General features: G+C 35.1%; 1 protein-coding gene across 1 annotated transcript in view; it reads right to left on the bottom strand.

Annotated features, from left to right (window-relative positions):
• The window catches only part of LOC116272636 (protein unc-13 homolog C-like), a 119,284-nt gene that overhangs the window by 63,632 nt on the left and 30,004 nt on the right, over window positions 1-25,648 (bottom strand). The window contains exons 5-7 of the mRNA XM_031661392.1: window positions 17,960-18,028; window positions 16,248-16,337; window positions 11,609-11,737 (exon numbers count right to left, since the gene is read on the bottom strand). Of these exons, the coding sequence (XP_031517252.1) occupies window positions 11,609-11,737; window positions 16,248-16,337; window positions 17,960-18,028 (288 nt within the window). The remainder of the gene's footprint in view (window positions 1-11,608; window positions 11,738-16,247; window positions 16,338-17,959; window positions 18,029-25,648) is intronic.

Genomic DNA, 25,648 nt, shown 5'->3' with positions numbered 1-25,648 from the left:
CTGTCTCAAAAAAAAAAAAAAAAAAAGAAAAGAAAAAAGAAAACTAGTATTGTGCTAATATACAACATTATGTTTCTTCCCTTGTTTTCCACTCATTACTGTTTTGACTTTTTATCCATGTTACTATGCAGACATCTAACCCATTTTTCTAAGTGCTCCACAATACTCCATGGTACGTACCCACTACATTTTACAGATCTATTCTTCTATGAAGGATACCTGGGTTGCCTCCAACTCCTCAGCCTCACAAACAATGCTGTATTGAATATCCTAGTAAACATCCCCTTAGTGAACTTTGTGAAAATATGTACCCAGAGTAAGATTACTGGCTTCCAGTTTACCTGCCAACTGAAAGTGTATGAAGGTTCCAATGTCCCATATCAGCATTAAACTTATAATTGATCTTTTTTTGGTATTGTTGAACCATTTTTGCATTCATGAGATAAAATTACTTGACCAAGTCATGTTCTTTAATATTCGATATTTTAATTAGACTTTTTTCATCAATGTTTATTAACAACGTGAGATTATATTTTTTCATGTATTGTCATAATTCAGTTTTAGAATCAAAATTTCACTAGTTTTACTAATACAACATAGTATGTATGTTATTGATATTTTCAGAATTTATTATGGTTTCATTTTTGACTATTTATTTACTTTGTTATGAAAATTAAAGCATATAGTGATAGAAGCATAACTGGCTAGTCATTTTTAGTATCTGAATTTTCATATATTTTTCTTCTTTACAGCACATAAGACATGGCAATATACTACTCATTTTGAACAATTTCTTGTTACAAGTAAAATTTTATATACTACTCATGGAGCTGCTATTTAAAAAGAAATTTTCTTTTTATAACATTTATTCTATATACTTTATAGAATATCAAATAATATTTTTATATATTTATAAGTGATAAATATTTTATCAATTATAATTCGATATATTTGTATCTATCAAATTATAAACATATTAAGTCTAAGTTATCTTTATATCTACACAGATTTAGAACTAAGAGAATGAGCACATGAGGTGGTAAAAAGGCACCTTTCTTTCAGAATAAACATCATTCCCTAACTAATGCCAATGATTACATAAGAAAGTACATTGCTGGAAAAATAACTAAGAAAAGTCAGGGACATATTATAGCCAGTTTCTTAATGATTACTATTTAAATCATTCAAATAAAGAGTTGTAGAATTGGATATTTTTCTACATGTACATTTCAGGGCACATTCTAACTTTTCTTTCATTGCTGAATTATTTAGAAATTGGCTAGAGCAAAACCAAAGGAAAGGGAGAAAGACAAATAGCTAAATCAACCTTTTGGGTTAAAATAACTGAGAAAGATACGTCTGCAAATTAAGCATAGACTTTCTGAAATTTTCCACATTTAAATTCAGGTGAGTTGCCAGTTTAGAGTATTCTTTGATGATATTTTCTTTTTCTCAAGGAATTTTCAGAGAATAACTTGGCCAAAATTGTGGTATACATATCACATGCCGTCTAATACAAAGAGATGTTTTTTGATAGAATTTTCATTTAGTAATTATTAATTGATCTCTGCAGAGTGTTATATGCTACAAATTCAATAGTAAGATTAATGGAGTTTCTGTTTTCACTAAACTCAATGTTACCATGGGTATCAGACAAATAAAAGGTATTTTAATGCATGTGAAAAGGATGCTTCTGTCCACATGGTACAAGATGGCTCAAAATCAGGTCCACATTCTGTCTAGTGGGAGGGAAAAAGTGGAGGAAAGGAGGGTATTCCCTTCTCCTTTAAGAGACTATACTGAGCCGGGCTTGGTGGCTCAAGCCTGTAATCCCAGCACTTTGGGAGGCTGAGACGGGCGGATCACAAGGTCAGGAGATCGAGACCATCCTGGCTAACACGGTGAAACCCCGTCTCTACTAAAAAAATACAAAAAAACTAGCCGGGCGAGGTGGCGGGCGCCTGTGGTCCCAGCTACTCCGGAGGCTGAGGCAGGAGAATGGCGTAAACCCAGGAGGCGGAGCTTGCAGTGAGCTGAGATCCGGCCACTGCACTCCAGCCTGGGCGACAGAGCCAGACTCAGTCTCAAAAAAAAAAAAAAAGAGAGACTATACTGAAATTTGTACACATCTATTACAAAGATATTCATTGCAGTCTTATTTGTAATTATGAAAAATTGGAATTGATATGTATATTGCTGTATATGCTATAGGCAGTTGTAAAAAATCAACAACTGTACATACATGCAGCAGCATAGATAATTCTCAAAAATTAATATTGAGCTTTAAAAATTATAGAAGAATAATTAAATTTAGACAATCTGGTTCTAGAATTAGTATATATAACAATAACACTGTATTATCTATTTCTAAAATGTATTATATCACAGGTTGATGGAGATAAAGACTTTATCACAAATAATAGATATATGTAATAAATGTACACAAAGATGAAACTATGTTCATCAAAGCTAATAAGAAATTGATAACAGAGATTTCCTTTGAGAGAAGAAGTGAGAGAATTTGACTTGGGAGGGAAACAAATAGTCTAAGCATATATGTGCATGTGTGTGTGTATATATCCAAAAGTTAATACAGACATATGTTTCTACTGATTTGACATATGACTCCCACTTTTAGGTAGCACATTTTCCTCTGCATTCATGTATCTGTATCACTCATGCTGCCTCATAACAAAACACCGCCATTTGGGGAAATGATTTTCCAAAGAAATCATCGCATGAATGTCAAGAACTTTCGTTTGTTCTTGTTTTTAGTTACAAACCTTCTAATCAGATTCAAAATAAGATTTTAAGAAGTCCCTAATTGTGCTTCAGAACTAAAAGTGTACGCGTGTTTTAGTTAAGGCATATCTTAGTACAATTTTCTTAGGTAGTCATGCAATAAACAACTAAAAATTTACCAAAATATATAAACTTAAAATACGAGCACCTTAGGCAGAAAGGTTTTATTGGATTTTGGCATCTTCTTGTGGATGATCTCTGTGTAAACAAGTTTTGATTTCAGGGTAGGAGTGGAGGGGGCTGTAGAAATCAGTTAATAAGGGTTTTCATTGTTCAACAGAAAAGTTCTTTCGCTGAGTGGTTTCCACGGAACTGAGTTAATGCTGACATTAGCTCAGCATAATTCTTTTAAAACACATTTAAAAAGAAAGTCTTATCTATCCCACTCATTCCACCATTAGGGGGTCTCTTTATGTAGGTTTTATTAAAACGGATGTGTTCATGCTAGCAATAATCACTATTAATATTATCCAACTAATTCATTCTGCTCTTGTTCCAGGTTCCTAAAATAACCTTCAGATTACAGGTTTTATTTTCACATAGATGTTCACCCAGGAGAGTATAAACTAAAACATTTTCAATCAGTTTGAAATGCTTTATTTTTTATGTTAAAGAAACTATCGTTTGTTCTCTGACATGTCCTAAGAGCCAACACCAGTGCCTGGCATATAATAGGGCTGATGAGGTGTCTGCTGGACAGACATCTATCCTAGTTTATAGATTGATCTTTTGTGTATCTCTCTGCAAGACACCAGTGACCTCTGTCTACACTGACACATTGGAGATCTTAAGCTAAACTGAAGTGCAGATGCGGAGCCTGGCAATTCAGCCAAGGTAAATCCCACCTACTGAGTGCACAGCCAGTCTCCCGAGACCACACTTCTATCTTGTTCTAACTGCAGCTGTTTCTACTTTTCTATCAAATCAATTTTCCTTTTTTATTCTAAGCATTTTATTTTTATATGCTTCTTCAAAATCCCTCTGGAAAGAGAAAGTATGATTCGACATTTAAATAATCAGAACTGTACTGTGTCTAATAGTGCTGGAATCCTTAACTTTTTGTTTCAGGCAAGGCATTATATCATCCAGAGAGGATTCAGAAAAAACAGAAGTAGCATGAATATGATGAAGAAACTAGACATGAAGAGGCTAACTAGCTTATCAAAGGCCATAATTCTAAAAAGTAGAGCTGTGATTTGAACTCAGGGGTTTTAATATCAGAGATTATGTTCCTTACCATAGGTTTTAATGTAGAGTCATTGAAGGATACTATAAATAAGTAACTAAGGCACTGCTTTTTTTTTTTAATGTTATTTTTACTAGATAATTACTTTGTTTATCAACCCTACTCAGAGTCAGGTATACCACCAGGCAATGGGAATACAAAGATGAAACTCACAGTTTAGCTGGGAAGACAGGTCAAACTGATATCACATGATGCACCTAATAAATTCACCATGATAAGTGCAGTGGTGGTGACCTGTCAGGGTATTACGAGAACAGGGAACTGAAACAGCAAATCCAGCTAGAAGAGGTTATAAAGGCTTTCTGAAAAGGTTAGCTGAGCTGGGGTTAGCCATTAGGAGGGAAGTTTGGAGAAGTGATGCACACTCCAGGCAGGTAAATATAAGGTGGGCAAAGTCACCATGGAGTTTAATGTACTGAATCATGGAATGCAATGTGGAGATGATGTTGAAGTCAGGAGTGATAATCAGGGCTTAGACCTTAGAGGCACTGTGGATAATGGGAGAGTCTGGATTTCATCCTGTGAGTAAATGGGGAGCTGGTCAAGATTTATAAATAGGATAGTCACATAAACATGGACATATTTTAAATAGTGGGGTGCCAGGTTGGAAAAGGAGTTGAAGTTCTTTTAGTCAAAATAAGCCAGCTTGTGCTATGGTAACAAATAAATATCCAAATATCAGTGAGTTAATACAATCAAAGATTATTTCTTAAACGTCCAAAGTCTGGGGCTGACTAGGCAGCCCTTCTCCACCTGGCAGCTCTGCCATCTGGAATATGCATCCTTCCAGGCTATTGCACTGCAGGTGACAAGATGTTTTTATGGGTTGGGACTAGAAGTGACCTTCATTTACCTTTCCCATATCTCATCATCTGGGATCCTGCCACATGACCCAGAGTAAGTGCAAGAGGCCTTAGGCAAGCACTGAGAGTCTACCACAGAATAGGGCATTTCATTCAATCTTGTTTATCATAGTTGAAATATACCTGTAAGTTCTTACCATATTATTTGGAGAAAAATCAGTTTATTTATTTACTCAATTCATTCAACAAATGCTTTTGTGAGCACCTACTCGGCACTGTCCTAAGTTCTGTCTCTGTCATAAAAAGCAGGGGTAAAGCATTGTTCACATTACTTCCCTGCGCATCAACTCTTCATTGACTCTCCAGTCACATGGAGATATGTGCGAGGGGACAGAATTAGAGTAAGAGGGATGAGAAGCGTAACATGGACCAGATCATGTGGAGTTTTGTAGGACTTTGAATTTAACTTAAATGAAAGGCCTTAGAACATTCTGTGCAGAAGAGTGATATAATCTGACTTCCTTTTTTAAAAAATAATTCTGGCTGCTCTGTTGAGAATAAACATAAGGTGATGGGGTAGACACATTGAGCTCTCTTAGGAAGTTACATAGTAATCCAAGTGAACAATGATTATGGTTCTGAGCCAGGGTAGAAGCATGGATCTGGTGAAAAGTAGTCTGATTCTTGATACATTTTGAAATGAAGGTATTTAATTTTGAATTAAATAATTAGAATTTGAAGACAAGTGAGACGTACGCTAAGTTAAGACAAAAAGGTCTTAACTTGAATTCTTAGGAGCGTGGAGTTGCAGCCAACTGAGGGGAGACAAGGCTTAATCATTTGAAATATTCCTAGATGGCTTCAAAAGGGCTCTAGAGAGTATTAGCCCCCTAAATAATTCACCTCCAATGGATGCTTCCTTTCGAATTTCAAATAATAACAATGTTGATGAAAAAGTGTTTTTCCAAGATTTAAAGCTTAGCCCCAAGCATTCCCTACATTGACAAAATTTCACATAAAATCTAAGATCTATCTACCTAAAAATAAAACTAGTAAGAAAATCATGTAATTATCTTTTCTGAAAGCCAAGTCAGAAGACATTAAGTGATATTAGATTATTTTGATGTGACATAATTCATTTACTTTTTGTTAGGGGCATGTTTGCTTTATGGGAACTACCTACGAAGCTCTCTTACAGAAATAAACTGTTTGTTTATTATTGTTGTTATTATTATTTATGTATTAGAAAGACATCAAGTAAGGTATGCCACTTTACTTTGGCAGTTTAATTCATCCACGGAGTATTAATTAGTAGATGAGGAAATGATAAAGATTCTCTCTTTGACCAAACTTTGATCAAACTCTTCTGAGCTCTCTTTTTAACCAGACCTCAACTTTTGAGCTCCCATGTTAGTTTCTGCATTGTCCAGTTTAGCAAGAATCTTCTCAGTTTAGCCAGAATTGTTCATCCTTGATATCTGATCACACTTTGATATCTGATCAGGTTTCCTTCCTCCACAGTGCTTCCGGTGATATTTGATCACCCTGGTCTGCTTTCAGCAAGAATCCCATCAGATCTGTTGGCCAGGATCCTCTCTTACCTCAAATGTTACCTCTTAGTAATTTCTATCCATTAAGTCCCTCCCCTTAACTCAGCTCCTTGGCTATAAATTCCCACTTTTCCTTGTGGTATTCACAGTTGAGCCCAATTTCTCTTTTCCACTATAAAATCCCATTGCGGTAGCCTTCCTGTGTAACTATTGTAATAGTCCTCTTTGAATAGTCTGCCTTACCATTCTGTAATGGGTGTAATGAATAAGTTTTTCTTTAACAAAGATCATATCTGAGCTGGATTTTAATGAAAGCAGGGAAGGAGGGAGAGTTTTTTTAGGTATATAGAACAAAATGCATAAATGCAGGGATGTGAAAAAGGATGACTGATTCATGGAAATTATAAAATTTAGGGCTCATCAGAGCAGAGCAGTTTGGTTCAGGAGTGAGGAGTAGGAAACTGAACCTGGTGAAATCTAGTAAGATTGATTGTAAAGTTATGCATGGGGACAGGCGTGGTGGCTCACGCCTGTAATCTCAGCACTTTGGGAGACTGAGGCAGGTGGATCCCCTAAAGTCAGGAGTTTGAGACCAGCCTGGTTAACATGATAAAACCCTGTCTCTACTAAAAATACAAAGTAAGTCAGGCAAGGTGGTGGGCCTCTGTAATCCCAGTTACTCAGGAGACTGAGACAGCAGAATCACTTGAACCCAAGAGGCAGAGGGTGCAGTGAGCCGAGATTGCGCCACTGCACTCCAGTCTGGGTGACAGAGCAAAACTTTGTCAAAAAAAAAAAAAAAAAAGTTATGCATGGGTAATTACATGGTACAATAAAAAGTTTCAATCTTAGCCTTTAGGTAAAATAAAGATAATGATGTTGAAAAATTTAAAAGAATTGAAAGAGCCCTATGGGAGGAAGATGGAAAGCAGAGATTAGACAAAGAAAAGTCATTAGAAAACTACTCACGGGGAAATACAATTGAGAACCAATTTAGCTCCTAGTAATCCTGGAGGACCAAGTTTTAAAACTAGAGCATATCTAACAGAGTTGATAAGCTGAAGTTATGAACAAGTATGTGGTTATATATTGTTTTGCTTATACAATGCCAAACTCAGCTTAATATGTTTTCTTATAAAGCAAAAAACAAGCAAACAAAAACAAAAAACAGTGACCTCAGAAATATATCATACTATATAAAACCTAGTTAAAAATTCAGTTTGGAAGAGTCTTACTTGCCTTCATCTAACATTTGCTTTCTAGAATTTGCCTCTCCCAAGTAAACTTAATGTTTCATGGATAATCACACAATTTTTGATATCTAGTGGAGCAAGTACACTATTCAGGAAAGGATAGGCAGTAGACACATTCTTTTAAAAAAATAGAGATAGGGTTTTGCTGTGTCGCCAAGGCTGGAATGCAGGGGAGCTATCATAGTTCACTCTAACTTCCAATTCCTGGGCTCACTCTAATCACCTTAACCTCCTAAGTAGGTGTGACTATAGACACATACCACTACACCCAGCTAATTAAAAAAAATTGTAGAGATAGGGTCTCACTATGTTGCCAAGGTTGCCCAAGCTAGAATACATTTGTAAAAGTCAATTTTATAGAAGTAATAGCTATATATGTCATAGTATGCATTAGAAAACTTCAATATAACAAAAAAGATGTGTCATCAAGGGGGAAGTAATCTATGAAATCCACATAACCAAAAAAGGATTAGTATCCACAATATTTTTAGATTTTTCTATAAGTTAATAAGCAATAGACAAGCAAACCAAGAGAAACACACACAAAAGACTGACAGGCAATTCACAGAACATAAAACTCAAGCATTCATTGATCATATGTGAAAATATTTCAAACTCACCAATATTAGAATAGTGTTCATCTCCAAAGGACAAAAAAGGAGTGGGATGGGATTGGGAAATACAAAGCAAAATACTATTTTATGTGTAACGTGTAATGTCTTTAAACAAGAGCAGAGAAATACTGGAAAATGTCAACATATGGTTATAGCTAGTTGGTAGTAAGCATATACATGTTTGATTTGCTTTCTATATTTTCTTTTGTATTCCTGAAATTTTAAAAAATAATTTCAACATTTATTTTAGATTCATGAGGTACATATGTAGGTTTGTTACGTGAATATATTGTGTGATGCTGAGGTTTGGGGTACGACAGATCCCCTTACCCAGGTACTGAACATAGGACCCAACAGTTAGTTTTTTAAGCCTTCTCCCATTGCCAATAGGCCTAGTTTCTATTGTTCCCATCTTTATAAGCTCTCACTTATAAATGAGACTATGCAGTATTTAGTTTTCCTTTCCTGTGTTATTTTGTTTAGGATAATGGCCTCCAGATGTATCCATGTTGCTGCAAAGGACATTATTTCATTCTTTTTTTATGGCTACATAGTATGCTATGGTATGTATATACCACATTTTCTTTATCCAGTCTACCGCGGATGGGCACCTAGATTGATTCCATGTCTTTGCTTTTGTGAATAGTGCTGCGATGAATACATGAGTGCATTTATCTTGTTGTAGAAAAACTGATCTTCTTTTGTATAGATTCTCAGTAATGGAATTGCTAGGTCAAACGGTAGTTCTGTTTTAAGTTTTTTGAGAAATCTCCATACGGATTTCCAGAGTGGCTGAACACATTTATATTCCCACCAACAGTGTATAAGCATTCCCTTTTTTCTGCAGCCTTACCAGCATGTATTGTTTTTTGATGTTTTAATAATAGTCATTCTGCATGCTTATAGATGTGTAGAATCAATATTGTGAAAATGACCATACTGCCAACAGCAATCTATACGTTCAATGCAATTCCCATCAAAATGCCACCACAATTCTTCACAGAACTAGAAAAAACAGTCCTAAAATTTATATGGAACCAAAAAAGAGCCCACATAGCCAAAGCAAGACTAAGCAAAAGGAACAAATCTGGAGACATCACATTACCTAACTTCAAACTATACTATAAGGCCATAGTCACCAAAACAGCATGGTACTGGTATAAAAACAGGCACATAGACCAATGGAAGAGAATAGAGAACACATAAATAAACCCACATACTTACAGCCAACTGATCTTTAACAAAGCAAACAAAAACATAAAGTGGGGAAAGAATACCCTATTCAACAAATACTGCTGGGATAATTGGTAAGCCACACGTAGGAAAATGAAACTGGATCTTCATCTCTCATCTTACACAAAAATATACTCAAGATAGATCAAGGAACTTAAATCTAAGACCTGAAACTATAAAAATTCTAGAAGATAACATCAGAAAAACCCTTCTAGACATTGGCTTACCCAGAGACTTAATAACCAAGAACCCAAAAACAAATGCAACAAAAACAAAGATAAATAGGTGGAATTTAATTAAACTAAAAAGCTTCTGCACAGCAAAAGGAACAGTCAGCAGAGTAAGCAGTCAACCCACAGAGTGGGAGAAAATCTTCACAATCTATACAACTGTCAGAGGACTAATATCCAGAATCTACAAGAAACTCAAACAAATTAGTAAGAAAAAATTATTATCAGAAAGTGGGTGAAGGACATGAATAGACAATTCTCAAAAGAAGATATACAAATGACCAACAAATACATGAAAAAATGCTCAACATCACTAATGATCAGGGAAATACAAATCAAAACCACAATGCAATACCACATTACTACTGGAAGAATGGCCATAGTAAAACAGTAAAAAAAAAAAAAAAAAAAAAAAAGATGTTGTCTTGGATGCAGTGAAAAGGGAATACTTCTACATTGCTGATGGAATGTAAACTAGTACAACCACTTTGGAAAACAGTGTGGAGATCTCGTAGAGAACTAAGAGTAGAACTACCATTTAATCCAGAAAACTCACTACTGGGTATCTACCCAGAGGAAAAGAAGTTCATGAACAAAAAATATACTTGCACATGCAGGTTTATACCAGCACAATTTACAATTCCAAAAATATGGAATCAGCCTAAATGCCCATAAATCAATGAGTGAATAAAGAAACTATGATATCTATATCTATATCTATATCTCCACATAATGGAATACTACTACTCAGCCATAAAAAGGAATGAACTAATGGCATTCACAGGAACCTAGATGGAACTGAAGACTATTATTCTAAGTGAAGTAATTCAGGAATAGAAAGCCAGACATTGTATGTTCTCACTCATAAGTGGGAGCTAAGCTATGAGGACGCAAAGGCATAAGAATGATACAATGGACTTTGAGGACTCTGGGGAAAGGGTTGGAGGGGTGTGAGGGATAAAAGACTACAAATTGGGTTCAGTGTATACTGCTTGGGTGATGGGTGCACTGAAATCACCACTAAGGAACTTACTTACATAACCAAATACCACTTGTTCCCCAAAAACCTATGGAAATAAAAATTTAAAATAATAAAATAATAATAATAGCCATTACTACTGGTGTGAGATTGTATCTCATTGTGGTTTTGATTTAAATTGTGTTTTTGAAATATTTCTTAATAAATTAACACATAGGCCAGGGGTGGTGACTCATGCCTGTAATCCCAGCACTTTGGGAGGCCAAGGCGGGCGCATCACCTGAGGTCAGAAGTTCGAGACCAGCCTGGCTAACATGGAGAAACCCCGTCTCTACTAAAAATAATAAAAAAAAAATAACTGGGCATGGTGGCTCATGTCTGTAATCCCAGCAACTGGGGAGCCTGAGGCAGAAGAACTGCTTGAACCCAGGAAGCAGAAGTTGCAGTGAGCTGAGATTGCGCCACTGCACTCCAGCCTGGGTGACAGAGTGAGAATCCTTCTCAAAAAATAAATAAATGAAATAAAATGATATGGGAGGCAGTGTGAGTTAGGGGAAGAACATAGAAACGGGAGTTGGAATCCTAATGTGTAGTCCCAAATCTTCCACCTACCCACTGTGTGACCTTGAGAAAATCTCTTCATTCTTCTGAAACTGATTCTTCAGCTAAAACCTTAAACAATATGTGCCTTTACTACACAAAGTTATTGTAAGGAGTGAATTAGTTCATGTATGAGAAGGTGATATTCAAATGTGAAGAAAAGATATGAAAATTTTCAAATTTGCAGTTAATATGAAATTAAATGAACATACTTTTCTATTTACTCTCATGCTAAATGTATTGAAACAGATATTAGAAACAAAAGTGGGGATTATAAAAGACATACATATTTTCTTACCGGGTCTATTAGCTGGGAGTAGAGTTCATGGCAATTGTCAAAAATATACTTGTATGTAGAATCCAGGCAAGCCCTTACACAGTCTTTCACCACCATGCTTGCTTTTGGGGGGCTTTGCAGCTCCAGAACCTGACAGACAAAGACAGACACTCATTTTCTCAAATGCAACAATAACACATTGTAATCTAGTATAAACTACTCAAATATATATTCCATAAAGACTTTTAGTTGCTTTTTCTATGTTCAGTAAATGTCTTCTTACCATGTGGTTTTAAATGTGTAAACATTACAACTTTCTGATATAAAAACTTATTGAAAATGATGATGGTTATAAACACTCAAATAAAAACACTTAATGTGACCAGTTAATAGTGTTCATGCATTCTTTGATTTCATTCCATTCCATCACTCAACAAATATTTATCGCTTTCTATATGCCAGATAATGGTGATACAGCAATGAACGATAGAAATAAAAATCCCTTTCCTCATGGGCTTAAGTTCAAGTAGATAATAAACAAAATAAATATATAAGATACATTACATGATGATGCATGTTGAAACGTAAAACAGAAGAAGGATAGGAAGTGTTTCAATGGAATAGAACTAATACAATAAACAGCAATGGTAAACGAAGATGTAGGGTGAGAACAAGGGGAAACTACATATAGACGATTATAAGAATCTTAGCTTTTAGTGAGGTGGGAAGGAATTGGATAGTTTAAGCATAAGAGCAAAATGGTGTAATTTTAGCAAAATAACTATCTTTATAAGGCTCCCTTATGCTGCCTTAAAGTGGGCTATGAAAAAAATAGAAAGACCAATTATGAGAATAATGTTAAAATTTAGTCTAGAGAAGATGATGCTTGATCAAGGTGGTAGGATTATAAATTATTAGAAGAAATCATATTCCAGTAAATTTTAGAAAAAAAGAGCAAACAGGATTTGCTGACAGACTGGATGACTTGTGTGAGAACTGACTCCAGTTGTCCCCAGTATTTTAGCCTGAGCAACTGTTATAAGGGAGGTGACTTCAATTTAAATGGGAAAAACTGTGGATGGGAGCTCAGGAGCTCAATTCTGAACAGTTTAAGAAGCCTATTAGGCATATACATGAATTTCAAGAAGGTATTTGGAAAAATGAATCTACAGTTGTGGAAAAGTTCTGGTTAGAGATATAAATTTGGAAATTATTATCTTACAGAAGAATGTAAAGAAACAACACTGGTTGAGTATGGATGGTGAAGAGAAGAGGTCCAAGAAATAAATCCGGTTAAATCTTACATAATTCTAAATCTGTGACAACAGACAAATGAGAAAGAATAAAGCAGTAGAGAGCCCCCGCCCACCCCCACAAGAACTAATGGTATAAGAGGGAAATATAACATGCGATGTTGACAACTTATTTTTGGGAAGTGAGAGAGTAAAAGTCTGATTGCAGTGTGGCCAAAAACTAAGGACAGAGTTGAAGTTTTAATATTGTTAAAATGTCAGTTCTCTCCAGATTGATCTATAGATGAAATGAAATCTCAATTAAAATCCTAGAAAGAATGATAATCACCTATACAACTGTGAAAAATAAAGAAACGAGGTGGGATGCACATTATCTTTTTTTTATGATTTGCTATGAGGTCACAGTAATCAAGATAGGATGGTAGTGGTGGATGTACAAACAACTGAACAGTATAGAGAGTTCAGAAATAGACCCATACATATATGGTCAATTTAATTTTTTATAATAATACCAAAAACAATTTAATGGAGAAAAGAAAATCTTTCTAATAAATGCTGCTGGAACTCTTAAACATAAATATGTAAAATGTTATCCTTGATTCACACTTTATACCTTATACCAAACAAAAACAACCACCAAAAAAATCCCCAAAATTCTAAATAAAACATATGCCCAAATATAAAAGGTAAAACCAATCTTTCAGAAGAAACACACCAAAAAACCTCTTTGTGATGTTGGTTTAACCAAGAGCATTATCCATAATTAGAAAAAAAAAATGATAAAGTAGACCAAAATTTAAAACTTGCTATATAATATATTTTAAAGACAATTAAAAGACAAGGCACAAACAAGGCAAAAATAATAGCAAATCACATATCTGCCAAAAAAAATGTATCCAAAACATATAAAAACTCTCAAAACTCAAGACTATTGTATTCTTGAAAAATGCAAGAAAGTAGATTTTAAATATTCTCCTCACAAAAATGATAACTTTGTGAGGTAATGCATATGTTAATTAGCTAGATTTAGCCATCCTGCAATGTATATATATTTTAAAACAATATGTTGTACACAACAAATACATGCAATTTGATCTATCAATTTAAAATAATTAAAATTAAATTGCCCTTAATAGTAAGAAAGCCAGCTAACAAATATGGGTAAAAATTTCAACATTCTTCACAAAAGAAGATATTCAGATAGCAAGTCAACCCCCCAAAATTCTCAATATTATTAATTTGTAGACCAATAAAATTAATACATTAAGATAATGCAACATCACTTCTACTAGAATACATACATACATACATACATAACATGGAAAATCCCAAGAGTTTTGCTAGAGGATGTAGAAGAATTGGGACTTTCACACGCTGCTGCTGAGGATTTAACCCAAGGAACATAAAAATGTATGTTTACAACTATAATCCCACGCTTATTTAAAATAGTTTTATTTGTAATAAACCAAAATTGGAAATAACTCAGATATCTGTCAGTGAGGGAATGGATAAATTGGTAGTACATATATAACAAAGAATTACTACTTAGCAATTAACAGTAGTGGATTGTTGATACACTCAACACCAATGAATCTCTGTTGTGTTATGGTACATTGTGTACAATTTCATTTACATGATGTTCTAGGAAAGGCAAAGCTATAGGCAAAGAACAAATCAGTGGTTACCAGCATGTGGGAGAAGGGTTGACAACAATGGTGTAGCACAAGGGAATTGTGTAGGCTCATGGAACTGTTCTATATCTTATTGCTCTGGTGGTTATATAACTACACGTTTATCAAAACTAATAGGACTGTGCAACAAAAGAGTGATTTTTACTCTCTGCAATGAGAAAAAAGGATAACAGGAGAAGAAAATTTGTTCAAAGGATAATATGAGGAAATTAACTGGAAGGAAATGTATGGATGACAATTTCAAGGACTTTTGCTATTAAGGGAAATGAACTGGGGTAGTAGCTATAAAAGAAAGTGAAGCCAAGTGGCATTTTGAAGACTGTAAAATCAATAGCACGTACATAGGGGAAAGCTGACAATTCAGGAAAATGGAGAGGATTGCTGGACCAGTATTTTAGTGCACAAGAGAAGACAAAATCAATTGCACAAGTAGAAGAGACCACATTTTCTAAGAAAACAGATGGCTTATCAATAGTAAAAAAGAAAGAATATGTGGACACATGCAAGGAAGTACCTACTGGGGTAGGTGGTGGGAGTGTGTGATTGGAGCTTGAGGATGCTCCTCTTTCTTTCCTCGTATTTTTTTTTTTTTTTCATTGAAATAGGGAGCGAAGTCATCAGCTGGTAGTGAGGGTTGGGGAAGAGTAGTTACAAGTTTAAGGAGATAGTGTTTTTAATCAAGGAGGCATGGCAGATGGGTAGCACTGTGCTGGCACGCCCCACCCTCACTCCCATTCCTCACTCCTCAGTGTCAATGGCAGATGTCACCTGTCAATCTAAGTCAACTTGATTGGGTCTTGCCATCATTATCTGCACATTGTTCCAGTAGCTACTGACAGTAGATTAGAACTGATGTAAATTCTATTTATCCTAGTCACCTAGTTAGCCTGATTTTAAACCAAATGAATTTTAATTCAACTTTAAAGAATCTAAATGAGCACTGATATAGTATGGTTTCCCTTCGTGTCTCTCTTTCATTACAAAATGCCACTTTTAGAGGTTCTAGTGAAAAAAATTATGGGCAAATGCAAAGAAAAAAAGTTGTCTCTATTTAGGAATTTTCTGAATAAGCATCGCAATACTCTCTTTCAAAAAGCATATATTTTAGCCCATAGCCTGGCAAGTAGTTTCTGAAAATGCTTCACATAAGTTGCACTGCAGGCCAGAACTATGACTGCAGAGAACTTGCAATTAAAGCAGAAATGATATATCTAAGAAATCCCTGGTTTGTAGGGCCTAGCCAATGATACCAATAGATAGGTGATCAAATATATTCCTACACAGACATTCCTAGTGCTGAAAATGGAAGTTGCCACAATTGTGGTAAACTTAAAAGAGTAAGCCACTTTCTTGTAGCAAAAAAGTCAGCAAAACATCTAAGTTAAAACTAAAATTAGAAGTGAACTCCATTTCCATTTAACATTCTTTGGAAATTTTTTAAGTGCCACATCCACTTACTAGAGAGCTCTATCTAAGACAGATTTGACTGAGAACTAAATTAGAGCCAAATGTATCAGAGTATTTTAAATGTCTAGGATAATCTCTTCTTCACTATACCTTATATTGGAAGATTCATTGAGTTCAGGCAAAGATAGTACAGCTTAATCGATGGGGTTGACACAGTACTTGATCAAGAGGAGGGTAAAGCAACACTTTACCAGGGGATGAATGTATTCTATGTCACACCAAAACAGTGACAGAAATAAAATGAGATACCTTCATCCTAAAAAAGGTGATACTTGTTAACAGGTCAACAGTTGATTTCAGGTCTTGCAGTCTTTCAGTATTGCTTGCAGGAAAGTTTTCCTGGTTAATCAGGAAACAGAAAATGGATAAGGTCGTCAGTAGTAAATCTCCAGTGGGAAAATAAACTAAAATTAGCTTCTCATAAAAGAAATTGGAAAGTAAACTGTATACAATTTTTAAAATACCCCTAAAGTATTCTTAAAACATTTTTATCATAAAACATTATAGAATATAAACAATTTGGAAATATTATATTTTTATACTTTTGGAAAGCTGCACTCTTCTATTTATAGTTACAATGCAATAAATGCAAAACAATATCATTATTAAAATGTTATGATGTTATTAATGCTTGCTTCTAAAATAGTCTTGCTACTAAAAGGAAGAAGTGTAGCATACATAGGAAAAATTTTTCATGATTTTCTCAAGATAAGTATTTTTATAAAAAATACTTCAGAAATTATACATGTGCTGCATTTACTTTTAGTCACAAAAAACTTTAAAAGTTAAAAAAATAAGTTTGCATCATATAGTCTTTCCTGAAACACTATGGATTTTAATAAAAGGTTTCTTTTAGCAAGATTTGATGAGAAGTATCATTTGAAAATACAGATGTTCATAATTTGAAGGAATGAAAAGTTATAATTATGAAATGTTTGAACTAAGAAAGAATTTTTACTTTGGTCAATTTCACCTATTAACATGCTTTTCTAAAGAGCCATTAGGAAACCCACAGCTAATTATGAGATATTCATGAACTTGAACAGGGTTAGTGTGCCTATGATGAGGTGACTTCAGGCCCTTGTTGCCCCCAAATATCTCTCCCAATAGCTTAATGGTTGTCCTCTTCTCATTATGTTGGCCCCAGACCCAACATGAAATAACCAATATGAAATAATACCAAATTAAATTTGGTATTATAACTTCCATAAGCATGCAATTAAAGTATCTGTCAATAAGAGACTAATAAAAAATGAATGCATAGGAGATAGATAAGTTCAAATAAGAAAAGATGTATAGGATAAATTGTTAAAGAATGTAAGATATAAGAGCATGTATTAGTTATCATCATAGACATTTTGTAACTAAAATTTGTAACTAAATTTTTGTAACTAAAATATTTTGTAACTAAAATTATATGTGTGTATATTTATCACATATATACATGAATATATTTGTGGTATGTGTATGTGTTTCCCCAGGAGGTGATATGTGGAATTGTTGACAATGAATTCTGTACAACTTTGCAAGAGCACATGGTACTCTTGGTACCCTAATCCAGGAGGAAAGAGAATGAAGCAGTAAATTAAGTAGGAAGCTCAGAAATTGAGGAAGTATCAGTGGAATATTTCACTAACAAACGATGAGCTTTCAGAATGAGGACTGGGCCATAGTCTACTTCATGAATTAGCTGAGGGTCATTGAATCTGATGGCTATTTTAGAAATTACAAAATTAAAGCTGCATGTGCGCGCGCACACACACACACAGAGTATTGTTGTAGTCTATGTAGGGTAAAGAATCTGAACAACAAAGGAGACCTAATGGATGATTTCTAAGGGTGACAGCACCTGAGATCAATATTTTTATTTTTCTATTCCATGATGGGTGATTTTTACATAGCAAGAAATTATCTAAACCAAACACAGCAGTTTTCTTTTATGCAAGTAAATTTCTACATACCCTATACTTTGACAGATCAATCCTCAGAGAGTTATGCAACTGGTCCAGTAGTTTTATGAATTTTTCCCTCTGTACAAAGCAAACACAAAATAGGAGAATGGAAATAAATGACCACTCTAGAGGCCTCATAATAATTCTGAGTTTTGTCTCTATTTTATAGAAAGGATCAGATATATTAATGACTTGTCCAAGATCATAAAGTTACTATGTGGCATAGCAGTGATTCAAACTCAGGTCTCTTTGATACCAAATTCATGTTCTTTTCAATAAGTCATACTTCCTCCTCTCTATGATGAATGAGAAATGTGTAATTGTTCTAACAAAGTATCTAGAGACTCGCATTTGGTAGAAAGAGATCAGACAAATAAATTGCCAGTACATTTCTCTATGTGGAATAATTCACAACAATACAACGTATCAGCAAGAGAAAATGCAACCCATTCTTCTTTTTATTCCTGTACTTCATGCCCCTTCTCCAGACAATATATTACAGTTTTTTACACTTCTCCCTCCTACGGAAGTGGGAGCAGGTGTTGTTTTTGTCAAAACCAATTTCAAAAAAAATTTTCTTTTTGGAAGCAAATGTAGACTTTATAATCTGAAAGGATCAATTGCTTTTAAAGGCTGTGTATGATTTAGTGCTAAAATTAGTATAAAAATGCAGCCAAAAAACTGCCGTTGCTTCCACTTGATGCAGTATCAGTGTTGAACTGTCCTCTTCACAGAAGTATTTGAAGATGGTGAGAATAAAGAGTTTTTCTCTTATTAAGTGTATGGTTAAAGTTGGATGGATTAAATAAAAACAAAATCAAAACACAAAAGTCACACATGCAAACCTTAGAGGTAGACACTCCACTATTCTGAATTGCAGTTTTCTCATCAAAAGTAAAAAAAAAAATGGGAGAGGTAAGATTAAATGACATAAAACATCCCTGCCAACATTAATATTCTGTAAACACCAAATTGCACTTTGGAGGATATTGACAAAAATGAAAACTTTTCCCAGTAGTTTCACATAGGAGGTGGATTTATGGGGTATATAAGTCACTGATCTTGATGGAGTGAGCTGAATATTAACAGGAGGTGGTAAACTGTTCCTAAGCTGAAACTCCAATTTTCTGAATGAACTGCCATCATCAGATTTATACATCAGTGAAGAAAGTTTGAGTATCATCTCTGTGTTAACCTCTGTGGAGGCAATAGAGGAGCCTGAGAAATAAGTCCTGCCTTCCAGAAGCATGCAATCTGGTTAGGCAGGTTAAGACCCTTTATCCCAGCAAAGCTACAGAAAATACAGATGAGTTGAACGTCTTAGATCTTTCTCTGCCACTCTCCATTATACCTTCCCAGGGGATGAGGCGAACTATGCAGCCCTTTCTTAACTCTCCAACTTCCATGCATTTGGGTTGGTGGCCCTCAATCCAGATAGAAAAAGAGAACCACTAAAATAATTAGTTTAGGCCACAGTAAAGTTAATCATTCAGTTGGTTATTAAAGTGAGTGCGATTCGTATCACATCTCTGGATGCCTCATGTTATCTCTGTGATTGGCGCAAATCATCAAGATGGTTGAAGTGACTGATCAACCATACTATGGCCCAAATCATTGGCCCTCTTATACTCACTGGGGCAAATGGTGCTGATTGTCTGCCCAATATCCATTCTTCCACTGCTTCTTACTAAAAGAATGTCGTATGTCAAATGTGCCCATAAGAAATGCTGACCTTCTCAGAGCCCTTTTCCCCCGAGGATGACCACATGACATGGTTTGGCCAATGAGATGTAGACAGCTTATTAAATAAAATAGACCCAGCTACCATACCACCAACAACTTACTGTTTTGAAATATTTAAAAAGAGTGCTTGGCAGGTAGTGTTTATTACATTAGTGTTTGCTGTATAATTCTTTGTTAGGTATACCTTTCAGACTTTTTAACTTTTGCCCTTTGTGCTTCTTCCCTTTTTCCACCTAAAACTCTAATAGGCTCCAGAAGATAGAGCACTTATTTCATGCCCATTAGATGAAAATGGAAAGAATGAATGGAGAAAAAAAGGATTGCCTACATCCATCCTAACCCTACTGCCCACTCTTTTAAAATATCACAATACTGAGTAGCTATACCAGCTCTGAATTCCTTACGTCTGAACTTAGTTTCCATGGGTTGGGGAGCAAAGGGGGAAATCTTATTAAGTTAAATGTATTTAGTGAGTTTCTGTTTCATGCAGTTGAACAGAATTCTGACTGATACAATCCACACATTTGGTTTCCCTACCTAGTCTTCGGTGCCCAGCTGGGAAATTTATGTTCAAGGAAAATAGAAAACTGTGAAGAAAACTGCTGGGCTTCTTGTCACTGAATCCAGAACAACATCAGGTGATGTGAAATTAAAAGTACGCTGCTGATTGAATTTTTACAGAGATTCTTTAAACAGCAGGACAGCCTGAAATTTCATTTTATTTACAACAATTTCTATTTAACTAGAGTGAGATTGCCTTTGCAGAGCAGAGGAGGCCTACTGCCTGTAGGGTGTGATTTGAGGAATAACGAAAGACTGTGTGATTAAAAAATGTTTCCCCGAGTGACATGGCACAATATCTAAAACTGCCACATTATTCAGTTTTTTTATTAAATAAGGTCCACATATCTCTAGTAGGGGCAAATCAATAATAAAAATAATAATAAATATTACAATAGGTTCACAAATACAGTTAGAAAGAATAAGATCCAGTGTTTGGTAACACAAAGGGCAACTATAGTTAACAATAATTGGTTGTGTGTTTCAAAATAACTAAAAGAGTGGAAGTGGAAAACTCCCAACATGAAGAAATGATAAAAGCTTGAGATGATAGATATTCCAGTTATTCTGATTTTATCATTACATATCGTATGCATGTATCAAAATTTATCTTGTAACACCCCATAAATATGTACTACTATTATGTATCCAATTAGGAAATTTAAATAAATTCTTTTAAAATAAATAAAAGATAAATTCAAGCAAAAAAAAAAACTCCCAACTTGGTTTAATCTAGCTAACCAGAATAACTAGACTCAGGGATTGGCAAACTGTCTACAAAGGGCTAGGTAGGAAATATTTTCACTTTACAACCTGTCTCAAGTATTCAGTCTGAGAATGTAGCACAGTAGCTGCCAGAGACACATGTAAAACTAATAAGTAGCTGATTGTTTTCCCCAATGAAACTTGATTGCGAATGTGAAAATTTGAATTTTAGGTAGTTTTAATGTGTCACAAAATAACAGTCTTTAAAATTTTTTTTCAACATTAGAAAATATTTAAAAAAAAATATTCTTAGCTTATGGGCCTTACAAAACCAGTTGGTGAGTTGGTGGACTGCATTTGGCCCACGGGCAGGGGGAAGAGGCAGTTGCTCCCCTGACTGTGCACGTTCAGGAAGTTCCCACCAGGATTTGGGGAACTGTGGAAGCAAAAGCTCTTGTAAGGAAGGAATATGATAACCTCTGCTTCACTCTCAGCTTCTCTCATTATTTTCTTCCTTTCTTTCTCAAAGTCTGGCTTCAACAGCAGGGATGAATTTAACCAGAAGCTAATGATGCTTAAGCTCCTCAGCCCTCACCTGCTTCAGCATCCCTGAGAGGAGCTAGCCATGTATTCATGCTATCTTAGATTTTTGTAAAATTTTCGGGAATAAGATAAAAATAATTCAGAACACAACAAGCAAATTGTAATACTTTTTTTCCAGATCATACCAAAACCAGCAATTCATTAAGAAAGACATTTCAAACAGAAGTAATGCATAGGCAATTTTGATAATTTTAAAATAATTCAATTAGTCTTAGACATATGAACATACTGGACATACATTTACAGCTCTTATTGATTTGAGATTAATTCTGATACCAAGAGAAATATCATACAATTATGGAATACCACTAAAATGATGCTTTCAATGACAAAATAATTAATAAATTTCACCAATTCAAAGTATATTTAAAGAGTCCCTTCACAGGAAAACTTGAAAAGCATTGAAATGTTATTGTTCACTGATGAAGACATCCTTAACTTCCCCTCAGCCTGGTTAGACAGGCTTCTTCCTGACTCTAGGTCTCAACCTCCGTTTTCTTAAAGCATTTTATTTAGAAAACTTTTAACTGTAAATTCTTTTTCTGCCCCTTCACATGGAAATATTTTGTAAAGCCTCTTGCTGGTTTCATAATCCAAAAATGTCTTCCTGAAAGACTTGGGAGCCTTCCCTTTGAAATGTAATTATCAAGGAGAGAGCACTCCTACCTCTGACCCTCCTTGGGAAGATAGGAGCCTAACTTCCATGGCTGTAATTAGCAAACGAAGATGGCCTAATCACAGAAGAAAAAATGGCAAACTCACAATTACTCAGTGCACTGGTTACATCCCATTGATCAACCTCTCCACTATCACCCTTCACTACTTTCTCCTTATTTTAGTCCTGCCTTTCATTTCAGTGGAGGTGAGCTCTAACTGAGCTCTGACCTCTCTCCCCTATTGCAATAGCCTTGAATAAAGTTCACTTTGCCTGTTCAACTTTGTCAGCTGTAATTTTTGCTTTTACATCACATATAAAAAAAAATTGGTGTTTTCCCAAATTTTGTGAAAATTACTAAAATGCATGTGGCATTGTGAAAGTGAAACAAACTCTTCTAAAGTGTTCATTTAAAAAAGTCAACTCTGCTAAGTAAAAGAAAATTATAAAAATAATATTTCAATTTTTTGTCATATGAAGTGATCAAAGAAAATGCAGCCAAAAATGTCCTGAAAGAAAATATTATAAGGTTGGTTAGTCAATAAAAATATCACTTATACTTGGTTATATACATTGAGCATGTATATATTCAAGTTAAAAAAAAGCTCAAAAATATCAATTTTACTATTGATTTATTTGATACTTGTATTTCAAGATAATTCACTAAATATATTTCCTGTTTAGGAAATTTCACCTTCAAAATTAAAATATTGACTGCTTCCCACCTCATGGAGCTTTGTTCCTTTTCAACTCCTGATCAACCCATGAGTGCCTTCAACACACATAGAGACACTTTATCTAATAAAGTTATTTGTCTGGACTCCAAATAGCGTTTACACTCAGTGATGTGCTGGTAAAGTGGCTCTCTGAAAGCAAAAAGCCTTGATTTTTAGCATTTGCTAACTTTAATGTTATAAATACTTTTAATATGTCCAATTTCAAGGATGGCTGTGTTTAACAACCAGCTTGCAATATTCCTGAAAATTTACCAATCAGTTCTCATGAGCAGGTACCAGCCAGCTGTAGCATACCACTATTCTACAATCAATTTTCAACAATCTACTCCCTGAGTTACCTTTTGGACCTGAGACTTCCCTTTCCAAATGTTAACTGAAAGGTGCTATTAATACGTTCCTCCTACAATCCTCTGTCTCTGCCTGTTTTCTCTCCTCCACTTTCTCTGTCCCTTTCCTCACTTCTCCCCTCCTTCTCTCTTGCTATCCAGCATGCTTCTCATGGTTCCACTTACCAAAAACTAGAGCTAACGGCAAATCACTTTACCTTCACCCCATTATCTTTATATGAATTTCCTTACCTTCCCATGGCCTCTTTTCTGCAAAATTTCAGCCTAGAGTCAATCCAACAATCGGCTATATCTCCTCATAGATCAGCGTCAGAATGCTGACACACCCTAAGAAAGTCTCACAGTGACAAGAATTGTGACAACAAATTTATAGTGCCCAACAGCAAATGACACTTTTAGCTTTACTAAGAATTTTTTTTTACATGTCCCTGAAACATTCTTTTTTGTATTCCCCTCAGTAGCTTATCCAAACTTTTACCACCCTCTTCCCCTCTGCAACCATTTCACAGCCCTTGTTTTGTAAATGAGCAATTCTTGGCCTTCCAGACAACTTTAAAGAAGGACTAAAAATAAGGTACAACTACCCCAACTTTTCACTTCTATATCAAAAGCTTAGTGTTCTCTGCAAGTACTCTCACACTATTTCCTCGAATTTCAGAGCAGAGCTTGTCCTTTCTTGTGCTAAAGGCTAGCCTCTCCTTCTGCCCTCATGACTACACTTCCTTCCTTTCCTCTGAGATAGTACTTATAGTCACTTATTCTCCCATCTGAGAAATTCGCAACCTCACTCTTGCAACTAACTCCTTTCCTAACACTATAAACATATTTATATTTACCTTATTAAATAGTTTAAAAATCCCTACCCAAGCAGAGAATAAAAATAAAGTCTCTTTTTATATGGAAAAACCTTCTTACTCTTGCCCAATCTCTCTTTTTATCTTCTCACTTAAGTTCCTTGAAAGAATAGTCTATTTCCTCACCCAATTTCAACCTTTCTTTCAGAATTTTGTTATAAAGTTAATACAGACTTAAGGTATTTTATAAAAAATTTTAGACATCATTCTCAGCAAAGTAACACAAGAAGAGAAAACCAAACACCACATGTTCTCACTCATAAGTGGGAGTTGAACAATGAGAGCACATGGACACAGAGAGGGGAACATCACACCCTGGGGCCTGTCGGGGGTTTGGGGCTAGGGGAGGGACAGCATTAGGAGAAACACCTAATGTAAATGATGAGTTGACGGGTGTAGCAAACCAACATGGCACAAGTAAACCTATGTAACAAACCTGCACGTTGTGCACACGTACCCCAGAACTTAAAGTATAATAAAAACAAAAAGACTGTTGTATAAAGATTAATACAAAACAAAACCAACAAAATGTCAGCTATAATCCAACCAGGTGGCTATATCATTGGTATTTTAGCACATTTCCTTCCAGTCTCATCTCTAAACCTGTATGTGTGTGTGTGAGTGTGTGTATGTGTGTGTGTGTGTTTTCAGTGTTGGAATTAAATTGCATAGAGAGTTTTTTAGCATACTTTTTTCATTTATCATTATATCATGGGTGTTGCTCAATTATAGAACCTCTTCCATAAAAACCTGATTTTGAATGACTGTATCATATTTTAGTGAATAATTGAGCTTTAATTTATATCACTGTGCTTCTATGCCAGCGATATTCAATATTTTGGCTTCTTTGGAAGAAGAAGAATTGTCTCAGGCCACACATAAAATACACTAACACTAATGGTAGCTGGTGAGCAATAAAAATATCATGCATAAGTCTCATAATGTTTTAAGAAAGTTTACGAATTTGTGTTGGGCTATATTCAAAGCCACGCTGGGCTGCATGTGGCCCACAGGCCATGGGTTGGACAAGCTTGTTCTATGCCATTCACTGAACAAACTTCATGAAATCAGGCTTCAACCACAATTGCTTCACTGACTGATGACCTTCTGCTTGCCAAATTCAGTGGGTTAATTTCATTCTCCATTTTACTTGAACTCTCTATGACAGTTAATGATATATACTACCCCTTTCCCAAAATCGTTTACCTTATCTTTTACATTATCACTTTTTTTTTTTAGAGACAGGGTCTCATTCTGTCTCCCAGGCTGGAGCGCAGTGGTGAGATAAAATCACATTTTAAAAAAATAATTGTCATCCAATTGGTCTAGCCAGTTTCCTGGATAAACTTTGCTTGCATCTCTTCTGTACACCCAAGGGTTCTGTCCTTTTCACTTTATTTTTGAACATGTTTCATCCACATCATGATTTCAAATAAGATTTATACATGAAAAGGTCTAAATGTGTAATGGTTTTCTTAAAGACTTGTTTTACA

Source organism: Papio anubis, unplaced genomic scaffold (assembly GCF_008728515.1).
Source record: "Papio anubis isolate 15944 unplaced genomic scaffold, Panubis1.0 scaffold144, whole genome shotgun sequence".
Taxonomy (NCBI): domain Eukaryota; kingdom Metazoa; phylum Chordata; class Mammalia; order Primates; family Cercopithecidae; genus Papio; species Papio anubis.
This window is presented reverse-complemented; position numbering and strand designations above follow the sequence as displayed.